The 17,500-nt window shown below is 44.9% G+C and overlaps 1 protein-coding gene across 4 annotated transcripts in view; it reads left to right on the forward strand.

The window, feature by feature from the left end:
* The window catches only part of ptprsb (protein tyrosine phosphatase receptor type Sb), a 79,394-nt gene that overhangs the window by 36,898 nt on the left and 24,996 nt on the right, over nucleotides 1-17,500 (forward strand). For 2 of the 4 annotated variants that reach the window (XM_076981214.1, XM_076981215.1), the window contains exons 7-11: nucleotides 1,137-1,259; nucleotides 8,727-8,996; nucleotides 9,256-9,837; nucleotides 10,133-10,269; nucleotides 10,783-10,927. In XM_076981214.1, the coding sequence (XP_076837329.1) occupies nucleotides 1,137-1,259; nucleotides 8,727-8,996; nucleotides 9,256-9,837; nucleotides 10,133-10,269; nucleotides 10,783-10,927 (1,257 nt within the window). The remainder of the gene's footprint in view (nucleotides 1-1,136; nucleotides 1,260-8,726; nucleotides 8,997-9,255; nucleotides 9,838-10,132; nucleotides 10,270-10,782; nucleotides 10,928-17,500) is intronic. The other 2 variants (XM_076981216.1, XM_076981217.1) reach the window with 1 other exon arrangement.

Consider the following 17,500-nt stretch of genomic DNA (forward strand, 5'->3'; position numbering starts at 1 on the left):
TGTTTTCTGCTTTAATTAAACTTCTTACTTGCGCGCGCGCGAGCGCTCTCTCGCGCTCTGTTTGGAGTGAACGCGGCTGGCTCTGTCGCTCGCGCTCAGTGACTCACGCTATAGATCATCATTATATGAATCGGTGTCCTGGAGGCGCTCCGCTACCTCCGGGATTCACTCAGAGAAAAGTGAGATGCCGACGCAATGATGCGTGCCTGCTCTGGCTTTGACGCCGTTTTTAGCATTTTTGCTCACCGACACAACCGCTTAAAAAAAAAAAACCAACACCATTGTCTTGTTAGAAAGCTTTTCATGTGGAAATTGACTTATCGCCAGTTGGGGAGATGTTCCGCCATTAGCACGTTCGGCTAATCCCTACCTGAGCTTCAGAGATTGTGAGATGAGCGGTGCTGCTGCCAAAAGCGCCAAACACCGAAATAAATAAATACTTACATACTACATATAAAATTAAAATGATTTTAAAGAAGTCACGCATGCGTACGTGAGAACTGACACTGTGAAAGAAGAAACATGACCCCGGTCAGAAGGAGCGTATCTGCTTTGGGAAAAGGGGGGTTGGGTGGAGAAGGGGTGGTGTTCCTAAACACTGACTCAGGCGAGAAGGATTCCTAAGGGGTATTTGTCCAGGGAATAAGGAGTCTATTAATATTATGCTTATAGATATGTAGCCAGAGCAAGAGGGGGTTTGTAAATGTTAATGAGATGCAGTTTATGCAGTGTTCTTAATTAAAATGGGCCAGTTTCTGAATTTTGATTGAATGTTGTCTCTTTTTTTATTTCTCCTTCTGCCTCTTTTTCTCAATGTCTTTCTCTGTGTCCTCCGTCTTTCACCCCTCGCTTGACCTCTCCATCTGTTTCTCCCTTCATACCTTCATCCCAACCTTCCTCTTCCTCTCCCGTTTCTCCACATCTCCCACTGTGTTCCTTCCCACAACATCCCAAATCCTTTTCAATCGCTCCTCGCCTTCCTGCCTCCCTCTTTTTTCTCATTCTTCCCTCACCACATCTGTCTCTCCATCCATCCGTCCATCTCCTTCCCTTCTGTCACTTTTCCTAATTTTCCTCTCTCTCACCCCCCCCCCCCCCCCCCCTCTCCCCCCACACACCCGGTTTTCTCTCTATAGGAGCCTTGCAGATCGAGCGGAGTGAGGAGACGGATCAGGGGAAGTACGAGTGTGTGGCGTCGAACTCGCAGGGCGTTCGCTACTCCTCCCCTGCCAATCTATACGTGAGAGGTACGGACAACAGTAGGTACTCCGTAGGTAACACACTCCCAGTCCAACCTCGCCCAGACAGCCCGACTTCTGCTTGCTATTCTTTCCAAAATGCATCGGCAGAAAATTTTTATAATTACTATATATAAATATACTGTAATTATATGTTGTTGTTGTTGTTTTTCCCAACTAAAAAAATTGTCCAAATAGAAAGTATATTGCAAGCAGAGTCAACAACTGTAGTTTTTTGGGTGAGAAGATTTTAGACATATGTCATTATTTGAGATTTATTTTCCCAAAATGTGACTTTGCCTCATTGTCCACAGGGGGTTACACAGTGCACAGACCAGTGCGGTAAGCTGGTCACCTGCTCCATGTGTTCAAACCCCCACTCCCAGTCAGAAGGTTAAGCCATTAGAAGAAGCTAACTGATATGAAATGAATTGGGTTTACTGGCGCGTAATTGTTTCTACAAACTCAATTAGCGCTGTTTGCCGTTGGGCTAAATGTGGCACCCTGTCTGAGGCCTAGCAGTGCAGAAAGTGCTTATGTTAATTCAGAAGAAGGTGGTGGGCAGGAAGGAGGCGGAGGTGTGGCAGGTGGAGAGATGGGGGCACCTCTGCAGCGCCTACCGCTCACAATTGGCACCAGCTGAAGCAGGTGTCATACCTTTCACACTCTTCAAGATCCCTAGCTGTGGTACTGGGATTACGGGTCAAATCAGCTTGTGTTTAAAGCCCAGGGAATAGGGCTGAATTCTGCTAAGCATAAGCATGGCTTTCACTTTGGATTAATTATGCTTCCAGACCAGGGATTAAGTGTGGTTCTGGCCACCAATTCGACATGTGACTGCTCTCTGCTCAAAATCTGAAATACAAGTCCAAACTTAATCTGTGGCCAGGAAACCAAGACTGTGTGGAGCATATTACCACTCAGCAGAATTAACCAGGGGTCAATGTGGATTACTAAACTTCAGAACAATGGACAACACCCACGTCTGTAGACGACCGTCGGAACTAGAAACAACCAAATGTTTTGCATGACACTGATATTAACTCTACTAACTAAAATTACAGGTCTTTGTCTGCTTTTCTATTGTTGCTGTTGTTTCTGACTAATCCGAACATCTGACATTTTGTGAATTTACCTTTTGTTGAGCATGAATAGATCTTTCTAGAAGTAAGTGAAATGGTAACCAATGGACATCGTTTTTTTTCCCCATCACCAAAAAAATTACAGTTATCTGCATTGTGACTTGGTGTTCTCAGTTTGCGTTTTATACTTTAATTTTTTTAAAAGATATTTTTGTATATATACATACATATAAAAACGTTCAGTGTCAGAGTAGAAGAAGACTTTGCAAGCTAGGATAGATGGGGAATGAATTTTGGTATGTTTTTTTAATACCACTGCCTCAAAACGTATGAAATGGTAAAGGTGTTCTGATTGATGTTGGTCTGGAAATAATAATAAAATAATTTAAAGAAAAAACAAAGAAGAAATTCAAAGCAAAAAGGTAAGCAGCGGGTTGGTCAGTAGAGGAGCAGGAGGCGGGACAGGAAGCGGGACAGGAGGCGGGGCAGGAGGCGGGGCAGGGGGTGTGGCAGGTTGAAAGTCCTTTTGCAGTGGCCTCTTTTACTCTTTTTCTGTGTTTCCTGGTTTTCTTCTCGGCTCCTCATGTCATTGTGTTCTACATCAACCCCCCTTACACCCCCCAGAGCTGCGAGAAGGTTGGTGTGTTTTTGGTTCCTTTCTCTCTTTTTGGCTTTTAAGTTCACATTTAGAAATGTGGGAAAAATAATTTTTAAAACAAACAAACCAAAAAAGGTTCGAAAACAGTAAAGAGTGAATATAAAAGAGAACAGATGATGTTTCAATGTCGAATCTTGTGGATGTTTCTCCAGTTCAAGCAAATGTAGCCAAGCAATAGCTGAAAACACCTGCTAGCTACTGTCTAGGGTTATGTCAGTCTCTTGAATTGCATTGTGGCATTTTTCTTTTTTTTTCGTTTGCAAAAAAAAACTCCCCTTTGACGGCCCCCACCTCTGTCTGCACGCGTTGCCATGGAAACCCAGCAATTGGAAATTAAGAACTTTCTGCATGACGGGAGAATGTGCGGAATGCTTGCATGCCCGAACGGAATGGCGCTTTCTGATTGGCTAGTGGAGTGTCCTCCAGGTCCCCCCCTCCCTCTCTCACTCCCAACACGCTACTTCCCCAGTTGCCCGCTGTTCCCCTCTGCTCGTGTCACGAATGGTGTGCGTTTGTGATCTTAGTCCATTCATATCATTGTGTACATGTCTGTGTGCTTTACTCACGTGCCTGTCCTTGCTGTTTATGACGCGCGTGGCTTTTTTGTCCACTAGTTGTCTCATAACACAGATAACCCAGGTCCTAAACGGCTGTCAGATCTTTTTCTTAATGACATTAAGAAAGATGTTTCAATGTTCTTGCCCCTGTAAGTCAATGGAAAGTCTTCTAAAATCCAAGTTGAGCTGGGACAACCATTACCATCACCACTGGAATGCGGTCGCATTTTATCAGCCAGTAGAATATAACCTTAAATTTACTCCACAAGTCTTAACACGCTCTTAAGAGCCTTGTCCAAATCACAGTAGGCTCCAATGTACTTCGTAACTGCTCAGTGACTTTGTTGTGTTTAAAACCTCCCTTTCAAACTGCCGCTGCTGAGGGACAGAACGACTTCAAAAAGCAGTATTGCAGGGACAAGCTGTGGCTGCAATACAGCAGTGAATTGGCTCAGTACCATCAGCTGTACAGTATGTTCATTTGATGAATTTGGTTCTCAGAACCTGCCAGGAGCAGTGAATGGTATTTACTTCCATGTCCCCAGCTAAATTCCTTAATATATTTTTTTGCTTTCATGGGAATCATGAATTATGCATTTTAAATTAAATGTACCTTTAATCTGAGTGAATGCCTTGATTTGTGTTTATTGACCTTGGTTAACTTAATTATGTAATTTGGTTCAATTATTTCAGTAGTAATAAGTGTAAAAGTCAAAATAAAAGACCTCAAGGCAGTCTGTGTTCATAGACCATTTAAATGATTCCGCTCATTATGTGTTATAAGTAAATAAGTGTGCTTTTCGATGGGCTAACATCTAACAGCCAATATGGCATACAACCCCCATAATCCCATGCTGACTAATCTGAACTGTTAATCACCTCATGCTAATGTGTCATGCCAGACTGTTAATGTAGGTTACAGTAGATTACACAAATGTGAGTCGCCACCCATGACAGCAGTGAGCAGTAATGAAAAATGTTTGGTCACCCTCAATATGTTGCCACTTTCAACTCGTATTATGAAACCAGATTACTGGGATGTTTGTCAAATTCGAGCAAATGTAGCAAAGCAATAACCAAAGCTGTGAAGCTACTGTCTAGGGTGTAGGGAATGCTTCACAGAGCATGTTAACCCAGTGGTGAGATGCAATTATGAGCTATGCTAGATCTCGGGGCCTGATCACCTTACCAACAACATGTAACCAATCCTTGTGTAGGAGTTTTTTAATTTATCAAACAGTAGTATAAACCTAGGTTTTTTTTTTTTTTTGGTCCTGTGTGTCATTCTTTTATTTTCCTTTTGTCTTTCTTTACTGGACTTATTTATTTATTTTTTGGTGGGAAACGCATTTGTTTGGGATCAAACAGCAATGTACTTTGATAATGAGGTGGTGAAAGCTCTCAAATCGTCCTCGTCCACAGAGTATTGGCGAACGTGTAATGAAACGTTATAACGGTTCAGAGTAGGACGGCTTTGAGCACCAGGGAAAATGTAGCCGGCTCACTATCTCTGGGTGTGATAATCACTCCGTCTGGAGACTGAGGGGGAAAAGATGAAGAGTGAAAGAGGCATCTACACGCCTGCCATCTCTCACTCTGTCGGATGACATCCGTGATCTTTTGTGAAGGTCCATATGGATTGCTGCGGGTCATGTTTGCCATCCTAATACTGATCTGAGACCTGTAGTGAACCCATTTCTCATACGGGTCATGCAAAAAAAAAGAATCTGCACAAGCAATCGCAGATCAGCCCCTAAAGGACGTTAAAACATGGTCAGTTATGACACGCAGGCCCCATAGATCCATTTGGACTTAGTCCAGACAGTCTCCTGCTGTCTCCTCCAGCTGTCAAGAAAATGGCTGTCCTTCGGCCTTCTACATCCTGGTGCTTGCTTGCAGACGAGCGCTTTATTGTCGCTCTTACGGCCGCAATAAAATTATAAGCCAGTAAGCTACACTTGCTCAGTGTTGTTTGCAAAGCACTGGCAGTCATCCCAAAGACAGCAATGAGAGAACTCAGCTTACCATGTATGGGGAGCATCGCAAGAACATCTTGGACATTGTTGATGGCCCATCTTGGACATTGTTGATCATCACCAGTAGAAGTTCCAAGGCCAGTATTGCCATCTTCTGCTGCATTTTAGGGACCCCAAAACAAACCTTTGGTAGGACATAATGAAAAACTTTGATGTGTTCATTTAGATTCTTTCTTAATCCTGACCTAAACAGATTCCATGTATCAAAGGCATGGCAATTGAATGATGTATTATCTACTGTAATCAGTTTTAAAATGGTGTTTTGAAGCAAATCTGCTGCACACAGAGTTATTTTGCTTTCCTTCTTTCTTTTCTTGCATTTAAGCAACAATGCACTGTGACGTGGTGATAATCGTGCCGTTAGCTCTCGTTCAAAGCCGTCCTCTGTCCCCCTCCCGGAATGTTCTCTGTTGCATTCGTGAGACGTCGAGTCTGAAATGTGTCTGGCGTCTGGCTCGACTGCTGCATGCCGTGAATGCTCTCCGCCTTCCGTACAGTTCTACCGCCTTCGATCACACGTGTCTCACTGATGACTAATAGCATTGCATGGATTCATTATCATTACACTAACACATCACTAAGACAAGGTAATGGCTGTTCTAGGCACACAATTTGTTTTGTGTAATACGTTGTGTTGTCCAATTCTGGGTATCATATGGCTAATGCAAAAAATGTAAAACTGAAATGTTATTTATGACCCTGATGAAGCTAACCTTTAAATATTTTTTTACTGAGATGTAGCTGACCAAAGTCATGTAACCAAAATCAATCCTAGCTGATGGTTGGTCACACCCGTTTACGTGCAGTCCCATCTCACGGACACTATTTGTAACCACGCCCTCTTGTAGCGTCACATCTTCATAAGACCCCCCCACCCCTAAAACATAATCCAAACTCCGACAGGCACAGGTGACCTGATTACTTAAAGGTTGGTCTAAACAGGTTAGCCTGAAGCTGATGGAGTCGTGTCTGACATTAATCTCATGGGCTTGTGTGAAACTGGCATTTAGCATGTGGTCCTGAGCACAGAATCAAACACATGCTTTGCTCAGCTGCCAGGCTCAGTCCAGCACCCCCCCATCCCAAAACAGCAGCACGCGTTTCAGCTGCACCGCCCCTGGCCCCGCCCCCGCCCCGCACTGTGATCTGTCTAAGGTGTTCGCCCAATCACTGGCGGGCTTCGCGCTCGGCCTCGCCCCTCTTTCCTCCACTCATCCATGCGAGTCTGTCTGTGTGTGCATTCTTGGCCCTGTCCTGTGGGCTGCGATTACAGGACTGTCTGATCCTGTATATGCTGTCCACCTGCCAAACCTGACAATTACCTGGATGTCTTGCCATGTCTCTGAGTGGAGCTGAGTTCTTCAAACCGCCCTTCTCTGCTTGACCCAATCCATTGTCCTCTCTCTCTCTTTCTCTCTCTTACTCTCTTCTTTCTTGTAGCTCACTCTCACTCTTTTCCTCACACGCATTCTCCTTATCTCTCCATTTTTCTCTCTCCACCTCCCTCTCTCTCCTCCACCCCTCTGCATTCTTCTGGTCTCGCATGTTTTCTACACCCTCGTGTTCACAGCTAGCATCTCTCGCATCCACCATGAGCTCCAGTGTAGCTTTCGATTTTCTTCTTTCTTTTTGTTCTCCGGTTTTATTTAGTTACTGTTTGTTTACCCACAGTGAGCTAGATCTGAGCTAGAAAGAGAAGTTGTATCCAGTTTCACTGTTACTGTGTACAGGAGGAAGGAACTGCAATCTTTGGGATTTTATAATTGAGTGTGAACAGAACAGGATACATATAACAACATAAGCCTCATATCTTGCAGGAATTAAGTGTTCCACTGTATACATCGCATATGAAGTGCTTTTGTATGTTACTAATGTGAGAAGATCATTTTAGCTTACTAATTGTGTATCTAATGCCTTTAATTTAACATGCTTATAAGGAGACCTATATTAAAATATAACTTAAGCCTGTTATTCATGCTTGTCAGGTTAGGTAAGTATGCTCAGGATATGCCATGCAGGCTATGCCAAACACACTAGCATCAGATATTTGCCAAAGGTATTCAAAGAAAAAGCTATTTTCTTTGCATCTTTGTGTTCCTCTTGTGAGCCCTCTCTTCTGGCATTGTCTCTGCGGTGCAAACGCCACCGTTTGTCCAGACGTGCGAGAGACCTGCACGGTTCCGCGTCCTAACGGAACCTCATCACATCCGCGTCTCTTATGTTCGTTACAAGAGCGCGCGCACGTTCGCACAAGCGCGCACACAGGAGCACGTTCACTCCCCAAGCTTGCGGTGCCTATGGAGTCGATATATGTGCTTATTGATCAGAGTTGTGTTTGATCTTAGAAAGGCTAGGTGGAATCATGCTCCGAAAGCTCACAAATTCCATTTAAGTTTGCCATTGTGCGGAAAAGCCGTGGGGAACGGAGAGGGTTAGGACTGGCGGGAAGACCTGATGCGGAAAACGTCCGCTCGATTAAAGCTCATTGGAACAACACCGCTGTTTGAAAATATGCATCATTATCGTCTCTCCCGGCCGAGTTTGTAATGGCAGCGTGGTGTTATTCTAAAACGCCGCCGGGGTGAAACACAGATAGGCACTAAGACGGAAATCCTCTGGAGTTTTTGAACAATCGTTTATTTGCGGTTTTCTCTCTCACTGTTTCACTTGCCCCCCCCCGCCGTTTAGTTGGTTATCACATATGCCTTAACGGCCATTTCACTGGTGTTGAGACAAGCCCTACAATGTGAAGCCTAATGCCGTTGAACTTCTAAGGCTTCTCGATACAAATAACACCGTTATCTGCTACTATGAAAATGTCAAACGTAAAGGATTTCTGTGACCTTAGACAGTATCTATTCAGAGATTAGTTTCAGTTAGTGTATTTGGTCAACTGGTGGACTTTTCAATTGCCTTAGGAATTTAAAGTAATATATGGTAATATATGGTAAAGTAATATGATATGGTACCATAATTTTATTTTAACCCTTTTAGAGGTTATATGTGCCTGTTCCACTGATTTCAATGTCCAGGTCTCTTAGACGTGTCTACATGAGCATGTGACACCCGTACGTTCCTTCGGCATTATTGTTATCCGCCTCTCTCCCTGTCTCCCTCTTTCTGTCCCTCCCTCTCTCCGTCTGTCTTTGCCCCAGTGCGTCGGGTGCCGCCCCGGTTCACCATCCTGCCATCCAGTCACGAGATCATGCCAGGTGGCAGTGTGAACATCACGTGCGTGGCGGTGGGCTCGCCCATGCCCTACGTCAAGTGGATGCTGAACACCGAGGACCTGACGCCCGAGGACGAGATGCCGGTGGGACGGAATGTTCTGGAGCTGAACGGCGTCCGTGAGTCGGCCAACTACACCTGCGTGGCCATGAGCAGCCTGGGAATCATCGAGGCCGTCGCACAGGTCATCGTTAAATGTAAGCAGCGCGCTCGCGCAGAGCCAGCCTTCTGGTTGGCCATCGGTAATTCACCAGGAGCTCGTTTAAATGCAGTTCTATGAAATCAAGATTTAAAGCTTTGATCTAAGCATAAATCAACAAACATTTGCCCAAAGAGATAATTTTCATTTAATTGGTGGAATTTGTTGATTTAAAAGACACCATCTGTTGTTTATCTTGATGGCAGCTCTGATGTATTTCATCACTACAGCACTAATACTTTTGCTTTCTGTGACAGCATTACCCAGAGGACCCGGGACCCCTGTAGTCACGGAGACCACAGCTACCAGTGTTACCATAACATGGGACTCGGGCAACCCCGACCCGGTGTCCTATTACATCATCCAGTACCGTGCGAAATCCCCTGACAGCAAGTTCGAGACGGTGGATGGCATCACCACCACCCGTTACAGCATCGGGGGCCTGTACCCCAACACCGAGTATGAGATCCGTGTCTCCGCCTTCAACACCATAGGGCAGGGCCCTCCCAGCAACAAGGTGGAAGCTAGGACCGGGGAGCAGGCGCCAGCCAGCCCACCCCGGAATGTCCAGGCACAAATCATCTCGCAGAGCACGGTGATCGTGAGGTGGGAGGAGCCAGAGGAGCCCAACGGTCAGATCAAGGGATACCGCGTCTACTACACCATGGACCCATCTGAGCCCGTGAGCCAGTGGCAGATCCACAACGTGCAGGACAGCATGATCACCACAATCCAGAGCCTGAAACCATCCGAAACGTACACCATCCGCGTGCTGGCCTTCACCTCCGTGGGAGACGGACCTTTCTCGGACCCTGTGCATGTTAAAGTCCTGCCTGGGGGTGAGTAGGAGGAGCTCACAGAAGAGGTTTCCATGGGAACCCATAGAGCAGTTTGGGAATTGAGGAAGTGAATATACAACAGCAGCGAAAAGCACTGAAGTGTTCCAGGCAATGAGATCCTCTTGAACTGGGATCAGGAATCTCACTTAAAACATTAAATTCTCACAAATTTCATCACAGGCCATTTTCTAAATATACTTTCCGCACTCAGCACAAATTGTAATCTGATTTGATGGTTTCTCATGTCGGCGTTTTGTTAACCCATCACTTCATGTTTTTATGAATTCTGTTTCAGTTCCAGGTCAGCCTGGGAAATTTCGAGCCGGCAGAGTGCGAGATACGAGTGTCGAGCTAATCTGGGACCCGCCCCTCTCTAGAGAACCAATCAAGAGCTACGAGCTCATCTACAAAGCTGCCAAATATGGCACACAGGTGAGACCCTCTGCTTATTATCAGCACAGCTGGTAGATCCCACACAGGTATGGGGAGTTAAGGCTCACAGCAACGTGTGGACATGTGTGGCCTCCCAAATGATTCAGACACAAGCCAAAGCATTAATGCCATTATCACTGTGCCATTATCACTCATGTTTTCTTTTCAATTGTGGTAATGGAAATTCTTTTGTCATTTTGATTCAGAATCCTGATGTCATCTTAACTCTCCAGGTTTAGAGTTCTTTAGAGCGAACGTGTGAATCACTTTTCTATGAGATAATGCAACTTTATCTGTGGTGTTGTTTAATGCTTCACATTATGCACACATGCACGTTTCATTTTTATTTCAAATGGTTGTTCTACTCTTTGTTGAACTTTTATTCTAAATCTTTTCTAATTGTCTTTGATAACTGAGCTTCACAGCTGCTCACCACCGTAAATAAGATTTCGTTCTTAAATGGAAAATTCATTTGCTGGTTAATTAAAATAAATCCTTCTCCCATACTCGCAGGAGAAGAAGAGCTTTGAGCCCCGGTCCTCCTACATGGTCGAAGGACTGAGAGCAAACACAGAATACAGCTTCATCCTGGCGGCCATTTCCACCAAGGGTATCGGAGCGTTCACCAACGAGATCACACAGCGTACAGCCCAAGCCAGTAGGTCCCATCATCAGCTCTGATCCACAAAGGGGGGGTCCACATGCCTTAATATCCACCCACTTCTCTTTGCACCCCCTCCCCCCGTTTTGGATGCAGTGATTCAAAATGGCTGGCTGTATTTCTAACCTCTTGATCAGTACAGCCGATGGGACGGTTCAACCATGTGACCTTTGTGTCCAGAACCGGAGTGGCTAATCGGGAGATTCGGGAGGATTCCCGATGGGCCGGCTCATGTCAGTCTCTAGTTTGGGCCGATTGGGAGGGAAAAATAATTTTGGGCCAGATTTGGACATGAATTTCCCGGGCTGAAAAAGTGGCCCACTGTTTGTGTCTGACCCAAATTGGCAGGTTGAGGATACTTGTTGTTTCTCTTATGGATTTCAGCGTATTGTTTATCTTGACAACTTGAATGCCTTGAAAAAAAACGACTTCAGTTCAGAGCATCATGGGGGTGGATTGGGGAGGAATATCAGGACTGCTATAGATTTTTGTCATCGATTGTGAGGACTGTTCTCAGTTCTCTCTCTCTCTGCTTGATTACTCTGTGTGAAAGAAAACAGGGAAACACTGCATGCCTTACATGCACATGCTTCAATATAGACCATCCATCCATCCATCCACCCACCCATCCATCCATCCATCCATCCATATTTTCATTCATTATTCTTTCCTTCGTTTGTTGTTCTGCTGTGATATCATAGTGAAATCCATGATGATTTTTCAAAAAAGGTAAATGCCATAGCCATTCGTAAGCTCAAATAAACGTGTTTACAAACACCTTCATGTCAATTTTATTTTGTAGCCTTTGCACTGCAAAATTAATGCAAGTTTCCAGACGCACAACGAGCAGGCTTATTCTATTTGTGTGAATAACATGAAATGTTTAAAATTAATACAGACATGTAGAAAAAACGAAGACAAGCTATAACCTAGATATAAATAATAATATCCTAATAATAGATAATTATTAATAATAGAATAATAAATAATTTAATAATATGCCAATTAGGCATATTTGTAGCAGTAAGAGTATTTAAATTTTCATCCCTGACTCTAATTCATATAAGATCATTTTCCGTACAATCCCTGCTAAAGTTTTAGGTGAAGGAGACCTAAAGAAGGTCTGTGCATGTTTGTGGAAAAACAAAAAAGTGGGTGTGGCATCGTGATGGTTACCATCCATTGCTATGGTGGGTCATAAATGACGATGGATGATGATATCGTTCATCGGCACAACCCTAGTGCCACGAGACCTTTATGTGTTGTGTGTGTGTGTGTGTGTGTGTGTGTGTGTGTGTGTGTGTGTGTGTGTGTGTGTGTGTGTGTGTGTGTGTGTGTGTCATTTGTGCTTTGTATTTTCACATGATTGGCTTGTGCAAAGGAAGCATAAAACACCAGACTAGCAGACTGGATGGAACTTGCCTTTGTTTACTTTTCATTTTCCTTTTCTTTCCTGTTTATTTTTACTCCCTCCCTCATCTCTGCCCCTCTGCTTCCCTTCACCACCAGATCCAACACAAGATGTTCACTGAATGGCTTAAAACCACTTTATTTTCTTTAGATTTCACCTGGATTTTATAAGTCCTCAACTTACAGTATGTTATCACCTTGTATATTCCACTGGGATAAACACAATGGGGATGTATTTTATCTCACCTGCGCGAGAACGATGAACCGCGAGTGTAAACTTCAGTTCAGAAGCAGCATCCAAGGGCCAATCTCCAGGTACTGGATGGGCTGACACTCCCAGCCAAGGTCCTCACTGCAGGGGCAGCGTTAGCTTCGCTCTTGGACAGGTGGGCACGACCCGCACCAAGCACCTTCCCTTATGTCCAAAGCACGTCGGCACAATTTGTGTAACGAACCACTTCAGCCATTATTCCGCTGCATTGTGTGCCCTGTCCAAGATTTATTCAGGATATTTTGTAGACTTGAAGATTACTGTGTCAAAACAATCCATTCAGAGGGAGTGAAATGTTAATGTGTTTGACCTCAGGGTTTACAAGCTGAGTGACTAGTTTGAAATGGGTGGACATCATTTTCAAACACCTCTCCAATACATATTCACATGCTGATGGGTATTTGTTGCACATGTTAATAGACTCGTATGCTAATACTCATCAGTATTACATGTGTACAAATGTCAAGTTCACATGTTCATGAATATTATCTTTACATAGAAATGTGTGCTAAAACAGATTATCTACATACATGTGCTGCGTCTTTCCGTTGTAATGGCCTTAAACACTTTCCAGAGTGCCTTGCAATGCACGCCTTAACTAGACTTTTATGATGTCTTGGCACCAAATGATCAGAAAGTATCAACTGGCTGCTTATTTTGATTTTGACTGTTTTATGGTGTGTGAAGTTGATGGGTTCAAACTGATTCCTCAAATTTTATAATCTGTCAAGAACCGGGATTGTAGAGGGCGGAGACTTTAGAAGGCTGAGACTGTAGAGGGCGGAGACTTTAGAAGGCTGAGACTGTAGAGGGTGGAGACTTTAGAAGGCTGAGACTGTAGAGGGCGGAGACTTTAGAAGGCTGAGACTGTAGAGGGCGGAGACTTTAGAAGGCTGAGACTGTAGAGGGTGGAGACTTTAGAAGGCTGAGACTGTAGAGGGCGGAGACTTTAGAAGGCTGAGACTGTAGAGGGTGGAGACTTTAGAAGGCTGAGACTGTAGAGGGCGGAGACTTTAGAAGGCTGAGACTGTAGAGGGCGGAGACTTTAGAAGGCTGAGACTGTAGAGGGTGGAGACTTTAGAAGGCTGAGACTGTAGAGGGCGGGGTGTGTATATGGCAGGTGAGAACTCGGAGGCATCCATCTTCTGGCAACGTGACCAATCAGAACCCATCAGGTCACTTTGAAGACGGGTGGTTGTTGTTTTAGCAGCTCTGCAGTATGTCTGCATGCGCAGCGTTTCTCGTGTGCAGTGGGACACGATGCTCTAACCCCACCCTCTCCTCTTCCTCTCCTCACTGTGGAGGAAAACGGCAGGCTGCATGTTTCGCAGCCAGGTCTCAGACGCAGCCATTATGACAGTCAAACCGAGTCTGCACTGCTAACTGCTTGCACCATGCAACTGTCCTGCTAAGCCTCTCTATGGAGGACTACTGAAAATAATCAGCCTGATAATAATATTATTATTATTATTATTATTATTATTATTAAGTTAACCCTGCCCAATGCTGATTGGTTCTTCTTGGCTTTCATCAAAAGGCCTTTATATTAATGTGGGTCGGTATGAACATATTATTTATTTCCCAGTTCTGTCTGTGCATAACTTATGAATGCCAAGAACAGAGCACTCTACCTTTAACTTGACTAGTAAAGGGGTAGTTTTGTAAAATTAAGATTCTGGCAAAACATTCTGCAATGGATTTCATAATTATTCATTAGGCTACTCTTGTAATAACATGGGGAAGGGGAGACGTAGTTGTTCAGGGAATAACCTTTTGTATGCCAGTTAAATTTTCACAGACAGCTCCCAATATCCATATGGTAGCTTCATAAATCATCTAGTCTCAAGGCGCCGGAACTGAGCCCAGAACGTTTTACTTCTCATGCATCCCACCGATAACCATTTTAAGAGGTCCCAGGTCATAGCAGAAGGCTAACACGGGCTTTCCCGTCCTGACCTTTTCCCTGCAGCCTGCACAACGACCTTTCAACCTTTCTCCAGTGTATATATTTCCATAGCTAAGCCCAATTAACCATCATGAATTCCTTTGACACTGGTCGGAGATAACCATTTTTTAAAGCAATCATACATTGTCATTATTTAATTTTACGTGCCATCTTCGATGAAGCTAATTGAATCTTTTTTTTTTTTTTGCGCCACCTTAATTGTTACGTTACATGACTGTGCATGCCAGCTGTGTTAGGGCGCCATCACGGCTCATGTGTAATTGAGCTACATCAGTTCACAGACAGAGTCTTATCAGTTATATTGATTATTAGGACAGCTTGGCGCGGATTCCATTATTTTTAATAACCAGCTCTCCCCTCGCTCTTTGGCTGTCAGCGCGCCGTTCAGCGATGCGGCTTCCGTCGGAATGGCTTTCATTAGACGCCGAACTTCCAGATTAACCGTGGTGACATTCACATTAATGCCGTCCATTACCGACGTTCCGGTCGAGTTCGCACTTTGAAGCACTGGTAGTTTTAACAGGGGCGACGGTGGGTAATTCTCGCATGAATGACGTAAAATGTACGGATTGTGTGCATTCGTCCTCGCGCCGGACACAGGAACTCACACAAGCCGTGAGCAGTGTTTGTACACATCGGTGAAGAGAAGGGCTGGTCTGAGGTGCATAACTGACCCTATCAGATCAAACGGTTTTAGAACTGCAGTCCACATGTCACGAGTTTCCTTTGGAGTCATTTTGGCCGTCATTAAATATCGATAGTCTGTTTGGTTTATGGTTTCCATGAGTTTGTGTTGCTTCGTCGGATGATTTGATCAGATCAGATGCCTTGCAGGGGAGCCTTTTTCCAGCCTTATATGAGTTAGCAGAACTTATCAGTCGCAATATGGACATGTTCTTGTAAATCACATTTACGCACATTACAGTGCCACTACATTATAATACTAATAATGATCTGTCTATGGGCACAGTGTTATGAGTATGGTGGCTTTTGAATGCAGTAGAATACATTTCTGTGGACAGCCTTTCCGGAGGATAGAGGCGGCCTCTCATTCAGTATCTCCTTTCAAACTGCTCAGGTTCCCATTTTATTCATCTTTTACTTCAATTTTATTCATTTTTATCACACATTTGATCCATCTTGCACTCTACTGCTTCAGTGTGGATGCGGATCGCAGATGGTCTACAGTTTACACGAGAAACATAGTCCACTTCTTTTTCTCCCTTTTCTTTTTTGGTGGCCTTGATTATCCGACCACAGAAGAAAAGCTGATTTGCGGCATATGCCGAGGAGGATCTCGTAATCTCACCAAACTCTAATAGGCTCCGCCTCCCTCCTCAATAACCCTTGATGAATTGTAAATGAAATGACATGTCAAGAGCCCCAGCAGAGTTACCAGCCTTATTCTTCCTCCGCGTAAACCGTCGCCATCTGGACCCGAAGCCTGATCCTTCTCCTCCTCCCGCCCGGACATCCGTCCTTCCATCCATCAGTGCCGTGTTTTGTGTCGCAGCAGAATGAGGGTTGACATGTGACAGCTATCCATTACACACTCACTTTCCCTTTAATTAGGTTCTCCGCTCTGAGTTCAATATGTTCTTCTCCTCGTCCGCTGGACGGCTGTCGTGCCGTAGAGGGCTAAAGTAAACAGGGCTGCTGATCTGGCCTCTTTTCTGATGTAGGCATGAAGTAGGCCCTGTTTTCATCACCATTACACTGACAAATGGCATTCATTTCATTTTCTTTATTCGTTGTCTGTTTCATGGGACTTTTATCTGTTGCGTTCGGAGCCAAATTTAATTTCTGACCTGTAATTAGTTTTATTGATTTGTTTGCCATCCTGGGGGCAGGAGATCTTGTCTGGTACCTCAACCCTGTCATCTGGTATTATTGAGTTTTTTTTTTTCTTCTTTTCCTTTTAATTCATTTTCTTTGTTTGTTCCACTCCACCCATCTCCATCTTTACTTTCATCTATTTATCAGTTCTGTGCATCCTTCTTTCTCTGGCTGTTTGCGACCATCTGTGCGCATGCCCCGGGCCCTGCACATAAGCCCTTCCTTCTCCTCCACCCTTATCCCCACCTGTCCACACCCACCCTGGAGGAGAACTCCTGGAACAGCGCCCTGAGCCCAAGTCAGCCAGGTGGCGGAGGGGGTGGCTGTCTGGGGCTGTGAAGGCATCTCCGCGGCCCCACCTGGTCCTGGCCTGAAGACTGGCCCGTGAGAAACAGTCGAGGATGGTGAGATCCGCCCTGGCCGTTTCTCAACTTTCCCAGTAATGACCTGGAGATGGCTCAGGTGAAACGTCCCACTCAATATTAAAGCCTTCGTCAGATTCATTATGGGGAAACACCATTCTCTCTCCTTCTTTCATCCACTTCCTGGTGGTGTAGCCGACCGAGTCGCGTCTGGGATAAAAACAAGATTCCACAAGGTCACAAATTGGTTGGAGAAGCTGGTTCTTGTCCCGAGGGCGATTCATGTTCTCGATGGTTGGGGTTCCTTCGTGTAAGTCTCGAGGACGCTGCTCTTAAGCACACCGAACAGACCTGCAGCTCTTCTGACGTCCGGGCCTTCAAAACTTTATCAAAGTGTGGAGTGGTGGCTCTTCGCATTCTGCCCGCTGTTGTCATGGTTACGGACGGCTGTGGTCTGGAGAGACTGCGCCATTGCTCCTAGCGACATGGGGATGTTGGGTGGGGAGGGAGGGCTGGGCGTCATGGTGAGCTGCTAATTGCTAAGAGATGTGGATGATACGCTCCAGGTTCAGTGTGTGTGTGTAGGGGGGGTTACATGGGTCGGTGAATTTATGGGTGTGTGTGTAAGAGCCAGAGACACATGGGTGTAAAAGGGGGGGGGGAGAGGGTGTGGAACAAAAATAGATGTGGGGAAAATGACGTAATCCTCGTGGTGCTTTGTCTGA

The sequence above is a fragment of the Brachyhypopomus gauderio genome, chromosome 19 (assembly GCF_052324685.1).
Source record: "Brachyhypopomus gauderio isolate BG-103 chromosome 19, BGAUD_0.2, whole genome shotgun sequence".
In the NCBI taxonomy this organism is placed as follows: domain Eukaryota; kingdom Metazoa; phylum Chordata; class Actinopteri; order Gymnotiformes; family Hypopomidae; genus Brachyhypopomus; species Brachyhypopomus gauderio.